Source organism: Drosophila mojavensis, unplaced genomic scaffold, assembly GCF_018153725.1.
Source record: "Drosophila mojavensis isolate 15081-1352.22 unplaced genomic scaffold, ASM1815372v1 contig_80, whole genome shotgun sequence".
Classification (NCBI taxonomy): Eukaryota; Metazoa; Arthropoda; class Insecta; order Diptera; family Drosophilidae; genus Drosophila; species Drosophila mojavensis.
The window spans coordinates 10,948,328-10,971,834 of record NW_025318906.1 but is presented as its reverse complement, the minus strand read 5'-3'; the positions used below and the strand labels follow the sequence as shown (position 1 = coordinate 10,971,834).

The 23,507-nt window shown below is 41.4% G+C and overlaps 2 protein-coding genes and 1 long non-coding RNA gene across 15 annotated transcripts in view; 2 read left to right on the top strand and 1 right to left on the bottom strand.

Moving 5' to 3' along the window:
* Positions 1–304: 304 nt before the first annotated feature.
* On the bottom strand, positions 305–21,999 carry LOC6579452 (paired amphipathic helix protein Sin3a). 8 transcript variants are annotated; one of them, XM_015163687.3, is made up of 13 exons: positions 21,258–21,998; positions 11,823–12,676; positions 10,421–11,751; positions 9,256–10,354; positions 8,709–9,066; positions 8,158–8,470; positions 7,711–8,086; positions 6,008–6,552; positions 5,606–5,935; positions 5,329–5,535; positions 4,986–5,252; positions 1,746–2,093; positions 305–1,681 (listed from the first exon to the last, which is right to left on the bottom strand). In XM_015163687.3, the coding sequence occupies exons 2-13, from the start codon at positions 12,217–12,219 to the stop codon at positions 1,103–1,105; spliced, it is 6,150 nt and encodes a 2,049-aa protein (XP_015019173.1). In that variant the 5' UTR covers positions 12,220–12,676; positions 21,258–21,998; the 3' UTR covers positions 305–1,102. The 8 variants fall into 8 exon arrangements, 7 of the variants coding, with proteins under 7 accessions (XP_015019173.1, XP_015019175.1, XP_015019178.1 ...); XM_015163689.3 differs by having other exon boundaries at positions 8,709–10,354; XM_015163692.3 differs by having other exon boundaries at positions 6,008–6,534; positions 8,709–10,354.
* Positions 16,428–20,423, top strand: LOC26528124. 2 transcript variants are annotated; one of them, XR_004364055.2, is made up of 2 exons: positions 16,428–18,465; positions 18,526–20,423. It is a non-coding gene; the product is annotated as an uncharacterized LOC26528124 (long non-coding RNA). The 2 variants fall into 2 exon arrangements; XR_006357797.1 differs by having other exon boundaries at positions 16,428–18,469.
* Positions 22,000–22,729: 730 nt separating the features above from the next.
* The window catches only part of LOC6579451 (myosin heavy chain, non-muscle), a 32,403-nt gene continuing 31,625 nt past the window's right edge, over positions 22,730–23,507 (top strand). For all 5 annotated transcript variants that reach the window (XM_044010667.1, XM_015163684.3, XM_015163685.3 and 2 more), the window contains exon 1: positions 22,730–22,822. The gene's annotated coding sequence lies outside the window, so the exon portion shown is untranslated. The remainder of the gene's footprint in view (positions 22,823–23,507) is intronic.

Genomic DNA, 23,507 nt, shown 5'->3' with positions numbered 1-23,507 from the left:
AAGTATAGTGGTATTATGCATAAGTGTGTGTGTGCGTGAGTTGCAAGTGCAAGTGTTTCACTCCAACATTGAGGGCGTCTACTTGTACATGTGTATGTGTAATTCGAGTGCTAAGGGAGGCGTGAGTAAAAGCTAGATTATGTTATTGTGTTAGTTTAGTTTACATATGCACATATGCGTGTGTGCATGTTCGCTGAGCACATAAAGAACGAGTTCCACTAATCTCTCTCTCTCTCCCACTCTCTTTTCGATAAAAATATCGATTCTTACTAATTGCCGCCCATTGCAGATCAACTCGCTAATGTAATTTTTCACTTCTTGTATATTTTTGTTTTGTTTTGTTTTTTAATTATCTCATCAGATTTTTACAACTTATGTTATGCTTAAAAATTAGGTGTATAATCAATAGTATTCACAAGGAATTGTACAAGGTTCGTTTTGTATAAAAATACATTAGATTTTTGTGTAAAATTAAAAGTTCTGTTTGTTTTCATAAAATGGCTTAAAAGCTAAACAGACGTTGATATCAATTTAATTAGCACGAACAAACGTCACTTTTCCCCACAATCGTTTAACAATTAAAAATTGCATATTAAGGTTTAATTTTAAACATGCTCTCAGAGAACGGCCGCAATAATACGGACGAGCGGGCTTGTGTGAGTTTAGATTGCTTATCAACTACAAACGCTGCCGTTACAATTATTGTAAAACTAACACTAAACGCTACTCAAGATGTTGTAGAATGCTTATTAAAGTAAATATAATTATTATTGTTATTATGATTATTATTAGGAGCAATACTACGCCTAGACTTTATATGACTTTTTGTACAAAGTGAAAAATAGCTTTGTGTGCCGATTTTCTTTGCTTTTTTTTTTTGTTTTTTTGTTGTTTTTTTTGGGATTTTTCATACAATTCAGTTTCGGTTCTAGTTGGATTTCTAGTGTCGGCCAAGCATCGTCTGCAACTGCTATCACAGTTTAGTTTAAACAAACACTGGCGTACAGTGAAGCCAGCCTACGGTATAAAAGCTGCAGCGACTTCACATGTAGGCTGCATTTGGCCAGCTGGCGATGGCGACCGGTGCAACTGCAACTGGAGGTTAGCTCTCCATTGGCCGAACTTGTTGCAGTGTTGCCTCTGCATTGCCCGCTGTGGCAGCGGCTGCTGCTGCTGCTGCGGCGCTGTTGCAATGTTGTTGCGATGTTGCTGTTGTTGTTGTTGCTGCAGCTGCTGCTGACGATGTTTTTGTTAAGCTTACGGTCAAAATGTTGCTGCTGCTACTGCTGCTGCTGGCGTTGGCATTGTTAACAGCCGGTGTAACTGTGACAGCAGCGGCAACTGTTGCTGCTGTTGGGGCAACTTGAGCTGTCGCCGCAACTGTTGATATTGCTGTCGCTGGTGCTAGTCCCGCAGCAACAGTTGTTGTCACGCCGCTGCTGGGCTGCAACACCTTGTAGCGCGTATAGATGCGATAGGGCGTCTTTGTTGTATCCTTTTGCTGCAGCGGCTTCGTTTTGCTGGTGGCACCCCAGCCGCTGGCATTGATCTGTTCGGGCGTCTTGCCCAGCAGCCAGTCGTTGCAATGCTGCTGCAGTTGTTCGCTAACATGTTGCTGCAGCCATCTATTGACGTAGCTCTGGAAACGCGAGTACTTGGCCTGTGTGACGCGGCAATGACTCTGAAAATATGAACAAACAGTTAGACTAAATAAGGTCAATTAAGAATATTCTCATGTGACTTACCTTCTTGGCACGACGCACTGCATCGTATTTGAGTAAATTGAGATTCTTGCTGGTCACAAAGCAGCGGCCGTTGCTCGTATTTGTGCTGATCTCGTCGCGATCGTTGAATGCATATTGCTCTGCCAGGCCCACCTGTGGCGTACCCAAGCGTTCAGGTGCCCGTTGCTTGCTCCAATTGTTGTTATTGTTGTTGTTGGCATTGGGTGTTGCTTCACTGGGCACAGCATTCGATTCGAGTCCACTGCAACTGCGCTTCTGTTCAAAGAGTTGACGCACCTGTTCCTCATGCAGCTGCGAGCGTCGCTTGTTCCGCAGCAGAAAACGTGCTTTGCGTGAACCGCGCACCAGCTGCAAAAGTGACGAGAAGAGAGAAGAAGAAGCCGTTAAGTACATTTGCGTTATAACTGACAAAGTGAACAAATTGTAAAATGCAATCGAACATGCTTTCTCACATAAACAAATGACGAAAGACGTAAAAGTACTTAAGCCTAAGGTATACGTGTCTGTGTATTTATGTGTGTGTCTAAAAGAGAGTTCGTATGTGTATGTGTGTAACTAAGTATGTAAACTATTACGAGACGAGTTACAAATTTAGCTAGAGTAAGAAGAAAAACAAAAGAGAGACACAAACTGTGGAGAGTACCAGGCCAAGACTGGACACACGCACAAACACTCACTCATACACGTACGCAGACAAATAATATACTCTCTCAAAAGCACACACACACATACAAATAATACATTCTCTCGCACAAACACATACCAAATAATATACTCACACACACACACAAAACAGACTAAATGAAAACATTTACATACACCAAAAACACAGAGAAAGTAAAAAGAAGTCACATTTAAAGCGTGTCTGGTAAAACCATTTTTCATACAAATAGCTAAATTAATTTTAAATGAATTTTATGCATAATAATGCGTTGTAAGGCATAAAACTTACCTTGCGTAAAACTTAAAAGCGTATACAACACACTCTATTATATGTATGTACATAATGTATGTATGTATGCGATACACCAGCTGCACTAAGCCCAAAAAGGATAACCCAATAACAAAACAAACAAAACGAAAAACAATCTTCAATAACCACAAAAACCCCAATTTGAAAAGAGCCTCAAAGTCATTAAATGCTGTTATAATGTATAGATATATTTTTCAATTGGTTTTTACAATTGATATTTTTGTTTCTTTGTAATTGTGTAGAATTATAAAAATTGTTAAATATATATACATACAGATACATATATATATAAAGATGTATATATATATAACACGACTACGGCCTGCCTGCTGTAGGAGCAGGCGCCATTTTTAAAGTAATCTCTCTCACTCTCTATCGTCCCTTTACAAAAATTTGCTACGTTGAACACTTAAACTAAACGATAGTTAATACATACATACAAACATTATTTACATTTGCTCTGACTTTTATTTATACGTTTTCATTGCTCTAGTATCTTGGCTTGGAACCAACACAGTATTCGATAACATATCGATGTGGCAATGGATCACCTTTTGCCACACACTCACAAACACACAAGAATGCACTCACACTCTGCACCCGTGACAATAATTCTTCTCTCCCTCATCCCTATCTTCCTCGTACTTTTTATAATGGAATTTTTTGTATATTGCAATTCTTGCTTGAGTTTTAAGAGAAACGTAACGCAAAACATTAACGAAATTAGAAATAAATTGCAATAAATGCGTGCCTATGAATATTAATTGGAAACTACTATTTAACATATTTATATATGTATGCATATAACTTTTGTGTTCATTTTGGCTATGTACTAAATTTACATATGTATGTTTATGTTTAAATGATTTGCAACATTTTACATTCAAATATTCTATTGTGAATGGATGGATGGACGAATGGGTGGGAGTGTATATATATATGTGTGTGTATGTATGTGGTGCTGGTAGTGGTGGTGTTGTTGGGTGGCTGGATGAAAACTGTTTTCGATGTGTTGTTGTTGTTATTGCGGTTTTTGGTTGGTTAATCTCAAAAAACAAATTCATTTATTACTATTTCATTTTGCAATACGACTTTCTCTTCTTCTTATTCAATGAAATTATCAAAACTATTTTGTTATTTCAAGCCTTGGAATTGACCTGGTACAAAAAATAAAGTGGAAAAAATGAGAGAAAAAATGCAGAAAAAAGCATTAATTAGTGAACATTTTTCGTTTTTTCTTTTGATATTTTTTTTGGTTTTTTTTTTTTGTTATTGTTTTTAATATTATTTTTTATTTCGTTTTGTTTTAAGTTTGGTTCGCATACGGATATGTGGGCGATTGGTAGGCGGCATGTTGAAATGAGACGAAACGGAAAGAAAAGAACGATAAAAAGAAAGTTGTTGAAAATGTGAGAGAAAACGCATTTTTTTTTTTTGCAAACTAAAAGGCTTATCACAGAAAATCAAAGCAAAAGAAATTTTATTCAAAACTGTCATCGCATATGAGAACTGTTAAGGCAAGTGGATGAGAAGTAAGAGAGAAAACATAAACATATATACAAACGCAATACAATAGAGCAATACGATATGCATGTATATGTACATATGCATAAAACAAAAATGTAATTTTAATAACTGTCTGGTTCGGAACTAGTTCGATAATTTGTTGCTTAGGCTCCTGGAATGACCAAAGTATCGAAGGTCTTGTCTGTATTGGAATACATTCAATTTGTACTATACAAAAATCAATTATATTTAAGTTAATTGTCTGTTAGTCTCATATGGAAAGCTAAGCAAGAAAATGTCTTCCATAATATTATTTATAAAATCCCAAAGCTCCTTCATTTTTGAAAGTATACTAATGCAGATATCTGGTTTTGAAATATACAGAATTGCATTCCCAAATATATATACATACAGTCATATATATATATAAATATATACAGTAGAACAGGAAAGATTTGTCTGTTATAATTTATCCCACACTGTTATACAAATAATTTTGATATTGTCTATTTTTAACTCAGCTCTATTTAAATTTATTAATTTTGAAAGTTCAAGTCGTAATAAAGGTGAATTCGTAAACTTAACAACAACAAAACAAACAAATAAACACAACAGAGAATACACAAACAACATGTTTCAACCTTTCGTCAAGCACACACAAAGCTGCTGCTGATGCTGCTGCTCTAGCTGATTTAGCTATACGCACTGTAAGCCAGCGCATCATTGCTTATATCTTTCTCTCATTTTGTTGCTTCACTCACCTCGGCGATCTCATCTGCTTCCTCCGTTTTGATGCCGGACGTTTCCACCAGATTGTCATTGCCTGCAGATTGATTGCTGTTGTTATTGTTGTTGTTGTTGCTGCTGCTGCTGTTGTTATTGTTGTTGCCGCTGCCGGCGCCTAAAACGGGATTTGCTAAACGCTCCACATATTTGCTAAACTTTTGCGCCTTTAATACAGCCGGCTTTTCCACCTCCTCCGGTTCCGAGTCGAGCAGCTCAATGGTCACACGACAATCGATCTTGTACTGTAATTACCAAAAGGAAATATCGTTAGATTTCACAACTCATTTACAAACAATTTAATTAGTTATTCAGACATACAATAAACACTTTGAAGCAGTTCTCCTCGTTGAGTATGCTCTCCGCCTTGCGCTGGTAGCTCATCTCTCGCTCGTAGCTCTTGTGTGCATCGCGACAGTAGCCTCCGGTGCTGTTGCGCCTCTGTTCACTGGCATAGAGCTCCACGCAGTCCAAGGCGGCGCGCTCCGTGACGCAGTATTGCAGCTGTCGCACAGCATTGGAAACAACCTGGCGGGAAATACGAAAAGGAATTATTTTACACATTCTACACAAATATTCCATCTTCATTGAAGCCTACCTTATCGAGCGTAAAGGATATGTAGGCATAGATGCCAAACATTTCGCGCATGGTATCTTCGAAGGTATTCGAGTCCATGTTGCCATCGAGCACATTCTTCAGCATATCCAGAAACGTGGGATAATAGTCCTCCACTTGCACATCCGGCTTGGGTTTCAATCTCAGTGCTGTCGCCGTGCTCTCCCTTCGATTCACACGGCTGCGCTCCTCCTCAATGGCCAGCAGGCGCGCACGCTCGTACATGACGTGCAGTCGATCACAGAGGATGGCGTGCAGTCGCAGGAACAGGTACCAATTGTTGTTGGCAAAGAATAGGGAATAGGACTCATCCTGTAAACGAAAGATTGGGGTGTTTAGTCATAAGTTAAAATGGACTCCAATTGGGGAGATTTTCTCACTCACCTCTCGCTGACCCTGCGCATGCGGTGGCAGAATCGTGGGATTCGCACAATCGCTCTGCTCCAGCTTCACGCTCACATCGGCGCCCGCTGCCGCCGCTGCTCCCTCTTCGCTTCGCCTGGGACTGCTATTACTATTATTATTGGCTGCCTTGGCTGCCGTCTCCTCGTCTCTTCCTCCGACAGCTCTTTGCGACGTATCTACTTCAGACTTTTCCTTAATGTCGCCAACTGCTGCTGCCGCCGCCGCAGCTGATGAAGTCGACGGCGTTGCATCATCGCCCGTTGTTGTTGCTGTTAACGTTTTGCTCGATGACTCTGACTCAGACTCCTTTTTAATGGCCGTCACAGCTGTTACGGCTGCTCCTGCTGCTGCTGCTGATCCACTGGCTCCACTGGGAACGCTGCTGCTGCTGCTGCTCACATTACTGCGAGCTGGTGAGGCGCTCTCTCCGCCTCCACCTCCGCCCGCTCCTCCACCTTTGGGCGCAACACGACTCACAGGCGAGTCGACTTCCATTTTAGTGTCATCTACCAAAAATGGAAATGCTATATAGATATTCGCGTGCAACAACAACAACGACAACATGTTTTGTGTGTGTGTGTTTGTGTGTGTGTGTTTGTGTGTGGTGATCGTGGTTCGTTGGTTGTTTTTTATTTTAAATATTTTCATTGGTGGTTCGCCCATTATTTTTGTTTTTGTTAGTCAAAATTATGCAATTCAAATTACAGTTGGTTAAATTACAAATCATTTTGGCAAAATTGAATTTGTAAAAATGTTTTGCAAATTTCGTAGTTCAAATAGAAGAAAAAAGAAAAAGAAAACGAAAAAACATTCTCTAAGTTAAAAATACTTTAAATTAACAAATTGATTGGGTGGTTTTAGATTAATTTTGTTTAGGAATTTCATTGTTAATTAATACTTAAACTAAAGGTGCTTTCAAATGATGTACAGTTAGGTCTAAATTAACTAAAACATGTTAGTAGCCAATATATAAAAATTGAACTAATTAAGTTAAATTATCAAATTAAATGTAGAATTCTAATGTGCTTTTCTTCTTAGATCACTGCATGAGAACTGTGGAATGCTTAGGATTATACTAATAATAAATTTAATCAATAAATATCTAAGTTGATATCTAGACTACATATTGATGGCTTTAACTATTTTTGAAGCTGAATGTTTTGATAATTATTTTATCAGAAGCTAATTCTTGACTTTACTATATTAATATATTCTTGAATTATTATTTATCAACCATTTTTAATGGATTGAGTCAAAATTAGGAATTTTTTATATATAAAAAAAATAAATAAATAAAAAAATTAAATTATTTTAGTTTAAATTTGGTTAGTTAATATCTACATTAGCTATTGAACATTGTTGTCTTGATTTGAATTTCAAACTTTTTAATTATGACAATATTTTTTTAAATATCATCATATTAAAATCAACTACACCTTGACTTGACTAGATTCCCATTTACTTCAATTAATTAATTAATTAATTATTTAAGAACTGATCTGAAGTAGCTATGAAACAAACTCTTCGTCTCTCTCATGCAGTTTTCTCTATACAATGCAATAAATTGTCTTTGAACATTTAACAATTAATAATTCATAATTAATCAATATAATTAAATCAATGTTTGCTGTGTGTTTCTGAGTCTAAAGTGTTACAAGATTTTGTTTGGCTTTTCTGCTTACCGTCATCGCGTTCATCGTCGCTCAACGGCTGTCGTGGCGCAAAGAATAGGTCAGGCACAAATTGTCGTATGATCTGTTTGATTTTCTGCTTCTCCTGCTTCTGGATGCCCGTCTGACGCTTGACATGATGTATCAGCAGATTGGCCGCATCGTCCAGTATGGTCTTGTCCTTGTACGGCAGCACCAGATGCGGCCCCGCCGCTTCCATGGAATCATCTTCCGCGTCGTGGCGCTCATCGTACAGCGTCTCAATCTCATTGAAGAGACTCTTCGAGCGCAATGCCTTCATATCATTGGGCTTGAAATTGATTGCCTGATGATCCAGAGATTTCAAATAATATTTCTCATTCTGTTCGCGCCATTGCTTATTGAAGTTCTGCAATAATTCAAAGATTATTATTAATATAAATCAATATTATAAATTGATTTATTAATGATGTGGCAAACCTTTTGTGCATCCCGCCATTCCTCCTCCTTGACCTTAAGTCGCTTGAGGACAATGGGCACAGCCACCGAGGGATTCTTTTTCAAGCCTTGGATTATCTCGCCGGACTTGTCGCCATAAATGCGATGTATGGCCCGCTGGTGGATGGTTTGTGAGGTGCCACCGAGATGATCGTCCAAATGAAATTTGGCCAACTCCTCGGGCGACATGCGAGACATTTTCTTTTGTACATTCTCCAGGACACGAATCGTGGTGCTGTTCACCTCAATCACCAGATCCAGTTCGAAGCGCTCGTCTTCCGTTCTGTGAATATTCCTTTTGTTTAGAGCGTTTGTTGATTGGTTAATTCATAAAAATATAAACGAAAGCCAAAGAACAGAAACAGTAACAGAGGAGCAGTGACAAGTAACAGAAACAGAAACAGAAAATGAAAATGAAAGAAAGAATGAAGGAAAGAAGAGACGTGGAGGGGTGGACGAGAATGGATTGATGGATATATATGCTATATATACGCATCGAATATACTGATTCTTATTGGCTAACAACCACTCACCTGTAGATGGTCTCCTCGAACTGGGTCTTCCGCGAGGTGACAAATGTCGAGTCCTCGCTGGCCCATGTCGGAAACGAGACCCACTTGTCGTTGAGCACCTCGCGACAGAGGGCGGTGCGTCCACTGCACTTCTTGGGCACCGTGGATTGGGGTAGGGCGCAATACGAGGCGCCCAGGCGTTTGCACAGCGACAGATCAACATCCTGGACATAGTCCGTGCTCTGATGACTGCTCGCCCGATCATGGGAGCTGCTATTGCTGCCCTGACGCTGTGTGGCCGCTAAGGGCAGGCCGTCGATGAGTCCGCCAGCGCCAGCTGCACCGCCCACCTGGCCGGACGACGGCGGGCCGAGAAAGTCTGTAAACCAACGCAACAGATCCGGAAATTTCATGAGGAACGGCGAGACAAGGCCCAGCAGTTCCGTCTTCGAGACAATCTCCTGATTAAAGAGCGTCAGACAGCGCAGGAAATTGTCGTAGACCTGCGGACTGCGTAGCGCCTTACGCACCTTATCAAAGAAGGCCACATCCGCGATGGTACACTTACGCGATGCTTCCGAGAAACTGACGTCCCGACAATAGGGCTTTGGCCGCTTCGCCGGCGGTGGTCCGTTGCCTCCGGTTGTGCCAAAGCCACTGGAAACGGAGGCCGCCGCCAGCTCATCCACCGCCTGCCGCCGGCTGCTGCTGCTGCTGCTCGAGTTGTGCGCATTGTGGTGCGGATGGGGATGCGGATGTGCGGGCAGCTGCTGAGCGGGTGTCACATAGCTGGCAATGTTCGGCGAGTTGCGATCGAGCGAATTGTCATTGAGATGTGGCAGATGCTGAATGTTGGCTATCCCGCCATAACTGGGCGACTTCTTCTGCGACATGTTCGAGTGCTGGGCCACATACTTCTGGGCATGATGATTGTTGCGCTGGTCCAGCACGGCGCCCACGCCCACAGCGCTGCCCCTCAGGCTACTCGGCGGCGTGCTGGAGAGTATGTGCGGTGGTTGCAGACTCGGATGTCGCTGCTGCTGCTGCTGTTGTTGCTGCTGTTGCTGCTGCTGCAGCTGCTGTTGTCCTAGTCCATGATAGTCCTTCTCGAAAATGCTGCCGCTGATTATATGATTCTGTGGCACGGCACAGGACTTGATGCTGACGCTCGTATTCACAGCCGACAGATTGCCAATGGCTGCGGCATGCGCGTGCGCACTGCTGCTGTCGATCTGCGAGAGCGTCGCACCGCTGCTCAAATGCATGGGCGAACCACTGTTGGGCACCGCCGACGGCGATGCCGAGGACATGCTGATGTGCGCACCACCGCTCAATGTGGCCGTCGTTGTGGTGCGCTGCTGCTGCTGCTTGTTGTGATGATCGTTGTGCAGCGCTGACTTGGACATATATTGTGCAGCGGCGGCAGCGGCAGCGGACGATTGATGATTTGTGGCATCCGGCAGAAATTGGCCAAATTCACGTAACAGATCTTCATCTTGGCCAAAGAGTTTGGCGACTTGCGTGTAGACCTCCTGTTCGGTTAGCATTTTGCCCTGATTCAAGCCACTGCCGCTGCTGCCCTCCTTCATCACCTTCTGCTCCTTCTGATAGGCGTGCAGGATTTCCAGGAATTTCTTATACTTCGCCGGCTGGCTTTGGAATCGATTCTGAATAAGGCAAAAGGTTCAAATTAATACATGGAATCATTCTAATATAGATCAACTCCAGCTCACCTTAATCTTATTCACATAGGTTATGGCGTGATTGAACTCCACCGGCTGATTCTGCTGGCCCGTCGTCTCGCCCAGCAAAATGGACTGATGCGCCTGCTGGATGTGATGCAAATTGTGCTGGGCAGCGGGTCCGGCGTGTGGACTTAGCTCACTCAATGAATTGGGAGTCGGCGGGCCGACCGCAATGCTGGAGCCAGCCGTTGATGACACGGCCGCCGGCACCTGACCAGGACCCGTTGGCGTTATCGTTGCACGTTGCTCGGCTCGATCCCGTGAATAGTTTTGTGGCACATAGGGCGACACACCGACGCCCACATTAACACCAACACCGCTCGGTGGCACCGCTGAGCTACTGGTCACATGGACATGACCGCCGGGCGACTGAGCTGCAGCTGCTGCCGGCTGCAGGGCATGTATCGTAGTCTGGGTGAGTGAGGCGCCACCATGCGTCATCAAATTGACTGGCGTCTGGATCTGCGCTACAGCTGCAGCGGCTGCTGTAGCTGCACCACCACCACCAGCGCCAGCACCACCAACGGCACCAGGACCACCTGGACCCTGGGCTTGCGCAATCGGCTTCAGTGTTGTGTGCGCATTCACGCTGCTCGCCAACGGGCTGTTGCCCGCTGCGGCAATCATATGAACTGTGCCCGTGCTGCTGGGTGCTCCAGGTGGCGATGGCATCGAAACAACTGGAACTGAGCAGCCAAGTGCATCGGAATGGATTTCAATCTTATAGCCGGGCGGCAAGAACATATTGAAGCCATAGATCAGCTCAGTGTGGCCCTTGAAGAGCGTCGAGACACGCTCAATCACACCCGGTGTATCGATGCAATGCGATTTGAACTCCTTCATAATGTCCAGGAAATTGTTGTAGATCTGCGGCTGATCGGCATATTGGTATTTGACCTGATCCAGATAGCTTAGCGCATCCTCGACCTTGAGTCGCGGCGCAGCACTGGCGGCGCCACCAGCTGCCGCTGCCTGTCCCTGGGGCGGCGTGCTATTTCCCGCACCCACAGAGACCGCTCCTGCGCCAGCTGCCACACCCGGTCCATTGGGCGGTGTGGACAACTGTGCGGATGGTTGTGTTTGCTGCGCTGTTGTTGTCAGGCTGCTCGTGGCATTTGTCTGAGTGCCGCTTATTGTGCGCTGTCGAATGCTGCCCGTTTGACAGCTGCTGGATACTGTCTGAGAGCCACCGCCAACTGCTCCACCAGCTGCTGCGGATACTGCAGCACCGCCGCCAGTCACATGTATCTGCACCGCGTTGCCGTCCGCTGTGCTGGCCTTCATAGTGCCGCCCGCTTGGATGGAGGCAACGCTATAAGCTGTAGTAAGAATAAAACAAGGAATTTGCATAAGCTGGTGAAATGACATCAATGTATGCGACGGCACTTACATGTGGTATACTGCAAGGTTTGGGTGCCCGCACTGCCCGTGGAGACGACAACGCCTCCACTGCCCGGGCCACCGACGCCCGTCACGTTCGTTTGGGTGCTGGCGCTATCGACAATGCTGCTCGTTGTTTTCAGATTCGTTGCCGTCGGCGTCGTGGACGGCAGATAGGCTATGGTCTGTGCGCCTCCATGCTGCGGCGTCAATATGCGATGATGTATGGAGCCAATGCCGCTGATTGTGGCGCTGTGGGCATTTGGCACCACAGTGCCAATGGTAACACCGCCGGCTGTATTAACGCCCACGCTGGTGGTGCCACTGTTCGCACCACCGCCACCGCCCGGCCCTGGACCGGAACGTGTGCCAAATTGGACTTCATCGATGCGCGTACGTTTCATCATGCTTGATAGGAATTTTGAGTACTGTTGGATCTGCTGCTGCTTCTGCTGCTGCTGCTGAGAGTTTCTTTTATGTACTGTTGCTCCTCCCAAATTTTTGCGAGTTGCACTAGATGGCTGCTTCTTCTCACCGTCTAGGTGGTGGGTAGGATGTCGGATTGGACTGTCGTCTACGAGCGTATGTAGTAGGCAATAAACGGTCGTGGTCGTAGCTGATAACTGTAATCGGAGTGCAGCGCTTGTTCTGATCGTGTATCCAACATATGTTGTTCTGTTTGGTGATGTTGTTGTTGTTGTCTATGCATTTGGATATAGACGCGTGCCAGTCCGCTTCAGCGGCAGGCCACAAAAATACTCGGAACTTTTGCCCACTTCGAATTGATTTCCGTTATGATCTTGGCGCTGTCTCCTCTAGCGCTGCCACGTCGCAGTCGCAGTTCCGTTCGGCAAACGGCAATCACTGCAAAAACAGAAAGGAAATACAAGAAATTAAATAACCATGAAATTAGTTGTACAATGTACCCACAAACATACACATAAACACTTATTATATTATATACTGAACACTCGCCGTTGACATACTTTTGAAAGGTATATAAAAAGAGCACAACACTCCTAAGAAACAACAACAATCAGTCATATATATTTCAAGTTTAGAATCAGCTGATAAATCCGAAGCATCGATAATTTAAGCAACATATATCGACTCACGATAAGTATTTAGTATTATCAATACTTTTTGTGTGCATTTTTAGTGCATTTTTGAGTGGCTTAATAAATAGAAAATCTTCTATGGGATTTCTCAAAAGTTAAAAATTATTCTACATTAAATTCTTAATTATATCTATACACACACACACACACTAAACTATGCATGCTCACGTATGAGCAGCCCGCAGCCAATACAACTACAATAAAAGCAGCAACAGTGGCAGCAGCAGCGAGCTGAGGGCTGAGAACAGAGCGCACATCAGATCAGAGAGTCATCACTTGGGTACGTTCTTGTATTTTTGCTTGCCTGTGTGCGTGTATATATATATGTGTGTGTCTGTTAGCAAGCACAACCGGAATTGGGCGCGCGCGCTTTGTTGTTTTTAACGGGTACAGTAAGAACTGGCAAGGGAGGGCAGCAGCCAAGAGACTGCTGAGAGCTTTTTATGAACCATGTACGACGATGACGACGTCAACATGCATACAAAAAAATCCACACAGCGAGTGTGTGACGTGAGAGCGAAAGAGAGAGAGAAGGGGTCTCTCAAAAGGGGGAGTACAGGGTGTTTGCCCGTATCTACACAATTCACAAGAGGCAGGCAGCGCAGCAGCCGCCACACAAAAGAATGAGTACATAGTATGGTGGTAGTGGTAGTGGTGGTGACTGAGGCGGCTGTTACTCTCTTTGCTTTTCTTCTTTCCTTCAATTCTGCTGCATCAACATGCAGAAGAGCGAGAGAGTAAGCGCATATAACAAGGTAGTGAGAGGAGAAGAAGAGAAAGAGGGCTGAATATTTGTTTTGTGGCGCAGTTTGGATATTTTCAAAGACTTTTCTCAACGTTGGCTCAACAACAGCAACAGCAACAACTATAAACAAGTATTTGGCGGGCTCTCTACCGAGTAGTGGCAACGACTACAACTACAACTACAACACAGCCAAGAACGAGAAGCAAGCCATTTGTGTGCTCCCCAGTGTGTGCGTTTTCGTGTCGTTAAAAGTGTAAATATAACTTGAATTTAGAAGCGAATGTCTGCGGCTGTATACACATACATACATGTATATGTATGTGACTATGCGTATCAATGTATATGCTAGCGGGAGGTAGTGGAATAAAAATACCATGGGATGACTCTATGGCCACCTCCTCTGTGAATCTGCCTAGCAAAATAATTGTCGAGTCCAATGAGCGAACGCTTAAAATATGTGCATTTGTAAACAACAAATTACAGTAATTTGCATTTGAAAACTGTACCGGGGCCCCCACACTTTTTGATTATCAAGAGAGCGTGTGTGTATGTTTGTTTGTCATGGTATGTAGCGCTTCCCGCAGCAAATAATCCTTCAAGTGTTATGGCCAAATGCGAAAACAAGTTGAAAGCGTTTGTCGCGCGGCACACGACACGAAACAGCACAGCTCTCCTAATTTCTGACTCTCTCGCCCTCTCTCTCTCTCATTGTCTGAATAACTGTGTGTGGCCTTTTGTTGTTATTGCTCTGCGTGTACTGCTGCTGTCTGTATTTTGGAGCAGCGCTGCGACCGCCTTAGCAGGCACACACACATACACTTGCATACATGCATATACACATATCTGCTCATATATGAATATATTTGTTGCTCTCGCGGTGAGCACAGTTGAGGAGCTCAATCGAGCAAAATTGGGGCGTTCGATGTAGTTGTTCGTGTTCATATTCATGTGCGTGTGAGTGTGCATGTATGTGAAGGGGAGACATGTGGGCAAATTTTCCCTCCATTTTTTCTTTTTATTTTTATTCATCATAGCTAGAGCTGTATAGCTGTATTACGTGCACACGTCTATTATCTTATCTGTTTTGTTATGTATACACAGCAGGGAATAAGGCAAATGTAGGCAGGTATGCAAAAATATTTAGTTTCGACGGCAACTTATTATTTTGCACGGTATATTTTAATTATTCGTATATTAATAGTTCTTTTTCATTCTTATTTCGGTTTTTGCACACACTAGGTAACACACTCTTTTAGCTATTAATAAATTTTGCAAAATACATAAAACATATGGATGTGTAGAGAATTATGTACCTATAGTTGTATGTATATATACGTATATATATATATTAGAGACAATATATTGAGTAAAGAAATACAAAACAAGAACAACAATCTAGAAGGTAGACTGATTAGTAGATTCAAGCCGAATAGTTGTGAGCGAAGAAGATGCTCTCATTAAAACAAATTCATACATATTTATAAAAAAAAAAGTGACAGAGAGCGAGAGAGAGGCAGAGAGACGTTGGCGATTGCTCTTGGAGCCGCTGGCCAAGCCAGCTGCCTACCAGTGAGTTATTCTGTGTTGGGAGCCCATTTATATATATATACATTTATATATAAATATATATACATATACTCGCACGCACACATTCTAAAATGCGCGTATATATATGTACATATGCACAAAATATACAGACGTACATGCGAATGGCGCATCAAAGCAAAAGTTGAGATAAGCGCACGAACTGAGAACAGGCGGACGAACGTACGAATGAACGAACGAAAATAAAACGACACTACGTTGAAAAAATACAGTCAGTTCACAAGCAAGCCAAAAGCAATGTTAAAAACCTTTGTGTGTGTGTGTATATATATATATAGATATATGCGCGTGTTTGTGACTGTGCGCGAGTAAGTCAATGTGTGTGTTGAGTGCGAGCAGCTCGTCGACTTTTTGTCTGTGCGTTTTATATGTGTGTATGCATGTCTTTTGTGCATGTCGCTTGCGTGTGTATGTGTGTGTTTGTGTGCCGTCGTCGTATATAAACCAATTGAAATTGACCTAACCTAAAAATGTTGTATTTTTCACAAGTTTTAGCTGTGAACAAGTACGCAGATGGTATAAATTATCATATAACTAAACGGCTCTGATACATTTGGGCACAAATTAGGTCTGTTTTCTTATATATTCCTCACCCCACGAAAGGGAACTTACATCAGAAACGCTGTACATATGTATGTATTAAAAAAAAATATGTAAGTATGTATGCACATATACATATAGAAGTGTATTTACTATAAACCGTTGGCTTGTTATTCAAAACTTTCACGTTTTACGCAGTATTTTGCACTAACATTTGTTTCACACTGTACAACTTTTCACCTTTTTATTTTTTTTCTTCAGTACATGGGCATTGTATTGTATGTATGTATTGGAGTAGTTTTTCACAATCTATTGAATAAGCCTCAGCTTATAAACAATGCTACGCGGTAAGCAGATGTAGATTTAATACTTTTACACTATTCAATTGAAATTCACTTTTTAACAATTTTCCTCCCAGTGAATTTCTACAGATATTCACAAAAATTTGGCGAGGAAACGTTTTCGTACGTCTTAACGCCGCCGCAAACATTTTCGATTAAACGACGGCCAGTGTGAGCAAAGAAACAAAAGAGCGCGAAATGCGGAGAGCAAACCAACCAACCAACCAGCCAGTCAGCCAGCCAGCGAGCCAGGCAGCGAACAGACGGAGAGAGCGCAAGAAACAAAAACGGGTGGATGAGACGGAGAGTAAATGCGCGCGCACAGTGTTGCTTTGGAATTCTTCATTTTCATTTTAGTAGCTGTTGTTGCTATATTGCTGCAGTGGCAACGGGCTACGACTACTAGCAGCATATCAAACAGGGAGGCAACGCAGCAGAGCGACATCGCGAGCCTCTTCGAGCATAAAAAGAAAAAAGTAAAATGGGGAAAATGCTGCTTTGAGTATTAAAGTAAATACATGGTGGCTATGTATATAATATGTCGCACACATATAATCTACGCTCAGCACACAAATGTATTCACGGCGTGTAGCAAATCTTGTTGCCGTGCGTTCAAATGGCATTCTGTGTGGCAGAAAACATTTTGTGGTAGCGGCCGAGCGAATGGATGTGTGCGGAGCACAGCACGCTGTATTCAGTCGAAAAATCACGCCAAACTTCTATCACCAGAATGGTTCGACGTTGGAGTAGAGAGGAAGCATAATTCGAACAGAATATAGACAGATAGGCAAGATCACGAGTTAAATTGTCATTTTTCGTTGAAGCTTCACGTTTTCGATGTGTAATCTAAAACAATTACGAAAAATCAAGCAAAGTGCAAAAATGGCTCATAAACCTGAATACGCAAAGCTTACGTAAGTGCAAAAGGCACGACAGTTACATGCGGTGTGACAGAGTCAGCATGACTCTCTAATGAACGGCAACAGGGTGTTTTTATCGTTCGTCATGGAGCGCATATAGCATAGCGACACCCTGTCGTGAGAGCGCACTTTTGGTGAGAGATGAGAACACCCACACTGAGAAAACGGCATACAAAGATAGAGGCCACTCGCTCACGAGTTCGGCGGAGCAATAGCGATGATATTGCAGTACATAATGAAATCGACAAAACTGAAAATCAGAAACCAAACAGACGAGTAGCTGGCTACAACACTGCCACGGTTACAGTTTGCGGCGGTGGCGACGATGACGACGCGGCATACACCTTGCCTCACCTCACTATCCACTTGGCTCACGCATACAAACACACGCACGCACACACATTCATGCAGTTATGTACATATGTATGTGTATATTCTTTGCAAGTGGTGGTGAAATTGTAGTTTTTGCTGCTGTCAAAACGGAAACGAGAAGAAGCACAAATACAGAGACACCACAGCGGGCATAGAAAGCAACCAGACAATTCGAGCACAAGGTAAAAAAAAGGAGAAAAAAGTGGATGCAAGTTGCGGCGATGCCAACGCCGTCGTCTCACCATGACAATGGTGTGTACACATACATATGTATGCATATCGTACATACATACATACATTCAATGGCCAGCAGGGAGAGCATTGGTCTTGCCGCTCTCTTCCCATCTCTTTTTCTCTGCAATGGTCAAACACATGTTGGAATTTGATCGGCCGCGAGAAAAGAGCAACTCAATAACTTAGCGGCTGCGAAGCGTCAATAAAAATCTGTATACTTGCGAATTGTGCGCTCATCGTTGTCGTCGCCATCGTCATGGTGGTGGTGGTGGAAATGGAAACCTTGCAATTATCGATTTCTTTTTCATGCGTTCGCTTCTGCTGCAATGCGCAGCGGGGGCGGCGAGAGAGCAACTTAAGAGTGGAGAGAGCACTCGACAGAATGAGAGAGTGAGCGCCACTGTCACCTGCTAGCTACACAACAAATGCAACTGCAACTGCAATTGCGTTAGTCAATGCAAATCGAGTGAACGAATTTTTAGACACACATATGACGCGCTGCCAAAGTTCAAAGTTCACGAGCAGGCGCCTTGTGCAGCAGCAGCAGCAGTAGAAGCAGTTGCAAACGCCTACAAGAGCAGCGCGTAGCAGAGCCTTAGCGTGCACCTACAAGAAAGGCAAGTGCAAAAGGGACAACCACACATGTGTGCGTGCATTTGAATTGTGTCTATGTGTGCATGTGTGTGTGAGCTGCACTCTTAATATATGCAGTCCAGTGTACACACACAGGCACAGAAGTTTGTTTGCCTTTTTCCAGGTACTTCCGCTGCTTGTTTACGTATGTATGTGTTCTCAGCTGGTTTAATTTATAAACTAATTGGTATACAAATAATTTCAGATGCTCTCGGATGTTATTTGCTATTGCGCAACAATCATATTACAAAAATATATATATTTATATATGTATATAACGAGTATACACAACAAATGTGCAGAAAAGCAGCAAAAGAATTGTCAACATAATGCAAATTGCGATTCGTGAAGAACAATAACAACTGTAATTTTATGCCGTGTTGCAAATTTGCCATCGTCTCTTGTCAATTTGTATGTAAATGTAACAAGAATTATTCACGGTATCAGATAATAGAGTTTACAATTACGTGCAAAATCAGCAAAAATGTGCGAAACCCAAATTCATATTGCATAAATCGAAACAATAAGAAAAAGTGCAGCCATAAAAGAAAACAAAGCAAAATTTATGCGGAAGCTCTTTGAGATTAGCACGTAAAACTCTCAGAATAATATAATATTATTGATTAAAAATCAACATCATCTTCTGCTAAACTCAATGAAAATGCTGAAAACTTTCCATTCATTAAAAACGCAAAGATTGTTAATGAATATCTTTATAAATTTGTATATTCTTAGGGCGTAGCCCTCTTTATTGGCGATAATAAATTAGTTATCAACTCTTCTTTCAGCAGTTGGAATAGTAAAAGAAGCATAATAGCACGTAAAACTGAACGTTTCTTATATGATTGGTTAAGAGCCAAGTTAATCTGCCGCAAAACTCAATGAAAATGTTTTAAAATCAACTAAAAACATTCCACTCAGTACAAATTTAGTCGTAAATATGTTTACTAATATGCACATTAAGGCGTAGCCTTTTTTGTTTCATCAAATATAAATAATCACATATTAGTAATACACTATTTTAGTAGTTAAAGAAATGAAAGATGTACAATAGCTAAAGACTGAACACAAAGATTAGGCATACAAAGAAAAACCTAAAATAAGCTAAAAGCTAAAATCAACCTGAACCCAAAAATATTCAAATTCGACTATTTATGTATATCAATAGGCCTGAAAACTTTATTATATTTTCTGTTCTATATGCTTTAAAATGTATTTGATATTAAAGGAAATAAGAAATAAGAATACTATTATTGTATGCCATTAAGACTTGATAAGGTTTATACCACATTCTGTTTTAAAATGAATATACATGCTTAACATGCTGAAACACTGTACAATTAAAATATCTAAAATTAATTGTACACATACAAAAATTTCGCACTAAATGTTTGCATTAGGGTTCAGCATTCATTGGCCCTTGGCAAAATATACATATTAGAAAAAATAATCAAACAAAGAAAAAGGCAATTCTTAAAGAAAACACGCTTAGGCTAGTCTCTATTTACATAAAAGGTGACACAAAACAAATACTAAATACTAGATTCACTTGACTAAGGGACTAACTTTAAATACACTTTAATATTTGAGTGCGAAAATGGTAAAAGTATAAAAACTAAACCTTTTAAGACTTTAACTTTATTTAATGCATTTTTTTGTATTAAATTATTATTAAATAATTTGACAATTGTTGCAGGCAAATTTGTCAACAACTGAACAACTCAATGCTAGAGTATTTTGAACAAAGTGCGATCGTTTGTAACTATAACTCGTTTTTCAAGTTTCACGTCTTTTTGGTAAATGAGCAGAGGAGTAAAAGAGAAGGCAATAAAAAGCCAAAAGCTTCGCAGCAAACCCCAAACTAAAAACCAGACTTGGTAAAAAAAAAAAATACAAATACAAATTTAGGTCTTATCAAGAAAATGCAAAGAAGCAAAGGAACGGGCGAGGTAGCGAATGGAATATGCTAGAAATGCAAACAGAAAATGTGAAAATTGTGATAGAAAATATATCTAAAAGCTATGAATGTATCTATAAGCTCTTGTGCTTCCCGGTAAACCACAAACATTTCAAATTGAAATATATGAAACACATTTAAAATTACTTATTCGCTACATTTTACATTTGAAAACAAAGTTTTTGTTCTGGCCAAGCTCAAGTTTGCGATAGACATAGGGCCAGAGAGCGCAAGAGAGGGCGGCATTGAGAGAGATAGAGAGCAATGGAGCTGCTGACAACATTGTATTTTGTTGTTCTTGTATTTAATCAAAGAGAGAGGGCGGGAGAGCGCTCGCTCTCTCAAACAACACTCACACATACACAGGCACACAAGTAAACGTTTTCATATATCGGTGTGCGATTGCAACCGTGTGTTTGTATAAGCGATATGCGTCATTGTTGTTGCTCTGCCTGATACCTTCCATTTACAGCAATATTTATTGTATGGCATTTTATATATAAATATATATATACATTTTTATCAAATATTTCTATGGGCAAAATGTCTACGTTCACATTTTTCAAACACACACACACACGCACACACACTCGGTACACAAATGCAGTTGAATTGCGGAAATAGTACAAAGGCGAAGGCAACCACCTTTTTGCTTTTGCTGTGCACAATTAATTAATTAATAATTAATGTATAACACTTGTAGGGAATTTCATTTAGCCATGAGACGCCTGTTTTACCAGACGCTATCGCCGAGCGTAATCAATTGAGCTATTGAGGTTATGTACAAACTACTGGCACACACACACACACAAGCGCATATTTAGCACAACACTGTCTTGTACATACAAATGTATATACGCAGGCATGTGTGTGTGTATACATACGTATATAGCAATAATGGGCGCGCATTTTTTTCTATATACAGCAACATCATCATATTATTAACACTGCTTAAATTAGATACTTGATTGCACACATACCTGGTTCAAGTTGGCTCAAAACATGCCACAAGGTAAGAAATCTTGTCAATTTGTAATTTTTCACTCTCTCTAGCTTTTAGCTGTAGCAACTGGTCACGTTCACAATTTGTACGCGAGATTTTTGCCAAGATTTTTGATGGAATTTTTTCTTTTATATATATAGATATATATTTTTTTTTTGTTAGCTTAGCTACAGCAAGGGAGAAAAGCGCGTGAGGCTCTGCTTTGCAACACGCACTCACGCACACACATACACACACGCACGCAAACACATGCACAAAATGCATGCACTTGGAATCGATTTTATGCTGCTGCTGCCGCAGTCGCTGTTGCTGCTGCTAATGTGCTCCCGGTGCTGACGAAGCTCCAACGCCTACGAACTTTTTGTATGCCCTGCACGTAAAATGCGCCTCCACACTAAACTACGCTTCGTTATAAACTTCACATATGTATGTCATGTACACATGTATATACACACATATACATAGGCACACGCACACAGTCGCACGCGCGCACACTCATGCAAAGCTGCGTGACTGTGTGTTTCTATTGGTTTTTGTGGTGCCAATAAATTTAAATTTAGCTCATTTACTTTATTGTGCTGGCTTCCTCTCCATATGTGTTGCTCACTGGAATGTGTTACACTAATTTATCTTGTTGACTTTGTATTAAATTTAATTAGTCGCACTACTGAGATGCGACCAGCAAGTTGCAGACGCGCGATGAACACAATCGATATGAACATATGACACTGCACCGTAAATATTAATCGACGGGAACTGCCGATGTGGCGGCAACGCTACAAATTAGGGCCACCCTAAAACGTTATATCGATCTTCGTTTAAAAAAATTTAATATGCCATTTTGAATATAACATATTTCTGTAGATATTTTTCTTAATATATATCTAGATTAAAGTTATATAACGTTAAATAATATATTTCTATCGGCAACGAATACTTAATATCCCATTTGTTTGCTTACGATTGGATTTACAGTGCTTTTTGAGTTTAACATAACAGCTAGCTTAGCAACATTTGTAACCAAGTTGTGCAATTGGCTGTTGACAGCCGATAAATTGTCAAAATATTTATCGAATATTTCTTTTTATTTAGCATAGTTTTCTAGTTTTAAGACAAAGAAGTTCGGTGCGGTTAAAAACAAAATTTAAGCAGGTAATATTAAAATTTCAAACAATTTCCCACACACTTATCGATAAAGTTAAATTTAAATCTGTAATTGCTCTGTAAACAATTTCTCAGCTCAGTTAACAGCTGTTAAATTCAAATGCAGTCGCCGTTTGCTGTCAATGATGCTGACGTTCAGATTAGTTTTCTATTATTCATTGTGTGTTTCCACAAACATTCAACATGTTCCATAAAATGAATTGTAATTACAAATTTTCAAATTAATTTCACTAAGTAAAGAGATTATTTGCAAGACAAAATGTATACACACTGTTAATAACAGTCCAGCGAAATGCTTAGCTTTAGCTCTGCCGTGTCTCTGTTACCAATCATCGTACATTCGTGCTGGTAGCAGCGAACGAGAAAGACGCGTTTTGGGTGCGTTCACGATTTGTATAATAGTGTGTGTTGGTGTTAAAATTTAAGAAGTGCAGCTGTCGCTTAAAACAAATAAAAACCGTATAATCGGCGCTTATTAAGAAATCAAATTGCAACCGAGCAACATCGAAGTGCACGTAAAGCCTGACTAGCCAAGCAAATCTATAAAATTAATGCATGTAAAATAATTTCAACGCCCAAAAAGTCGCCGGCCAGCAGACGCCGTTGACGCCGCAAACTCTGCTGCTGCCGCTGCTGTCGTCGGTGTCGCAGCCGCTTGTTGAAACAAATGAAATGAAATATGTGCATTGAGTGCGAATTGCGTTGATTTTGTTCAAATGCAGTGCTGACACAGTGAAACGGAATCACAAATATATATGCAAAAAAAAATATTAACCAATTCATAAGAGAATAAAAATAAAAAACGAAATGAAAACTGCGCTTCGTGTGTGCGTGTATGAGAGAGTGTGCATGAGTATGCGTGAGTGTGTGCAGAACAAGCAACACAAAAAGAAGGAACGATGGCCGCGGCATCAGCAGCGGCAGCAGCAGCAGCAGTCGCATTTTGCTGACGTACCTGCTCCGCAATTAGAGTAACCATAACCGAAAATCAAGGCAAATGTTGCGGCTTCAAAAATGCAAACTGGTTACTTTAGTTGCCAAACAGCTACGTAATGCTATTTTC

Coding starts and splice junctions, on each gene's coding strand:
- LOC6579452 (XM_015163689.3), bottom strand. CDS start 12,219: ATGATGAAACGTACGCGCATCGATGAAGTCCAATTTGGCACACGTTCC. Junction 10,355..10,420: donor CCTATGTGAATAAGATTAAG/GTGAGCTGGAGT, acceptor TGCCTTATTCAG/AATCGATTCCAAAGCCAGCC. Junction 5,536..5,605: donor TATCCTTTACGCTCGATAAG/GTAGGCTTCAAT, acceptor ATTTCCCGCCAG/GTTGTTTCCAATGCTGTGCG.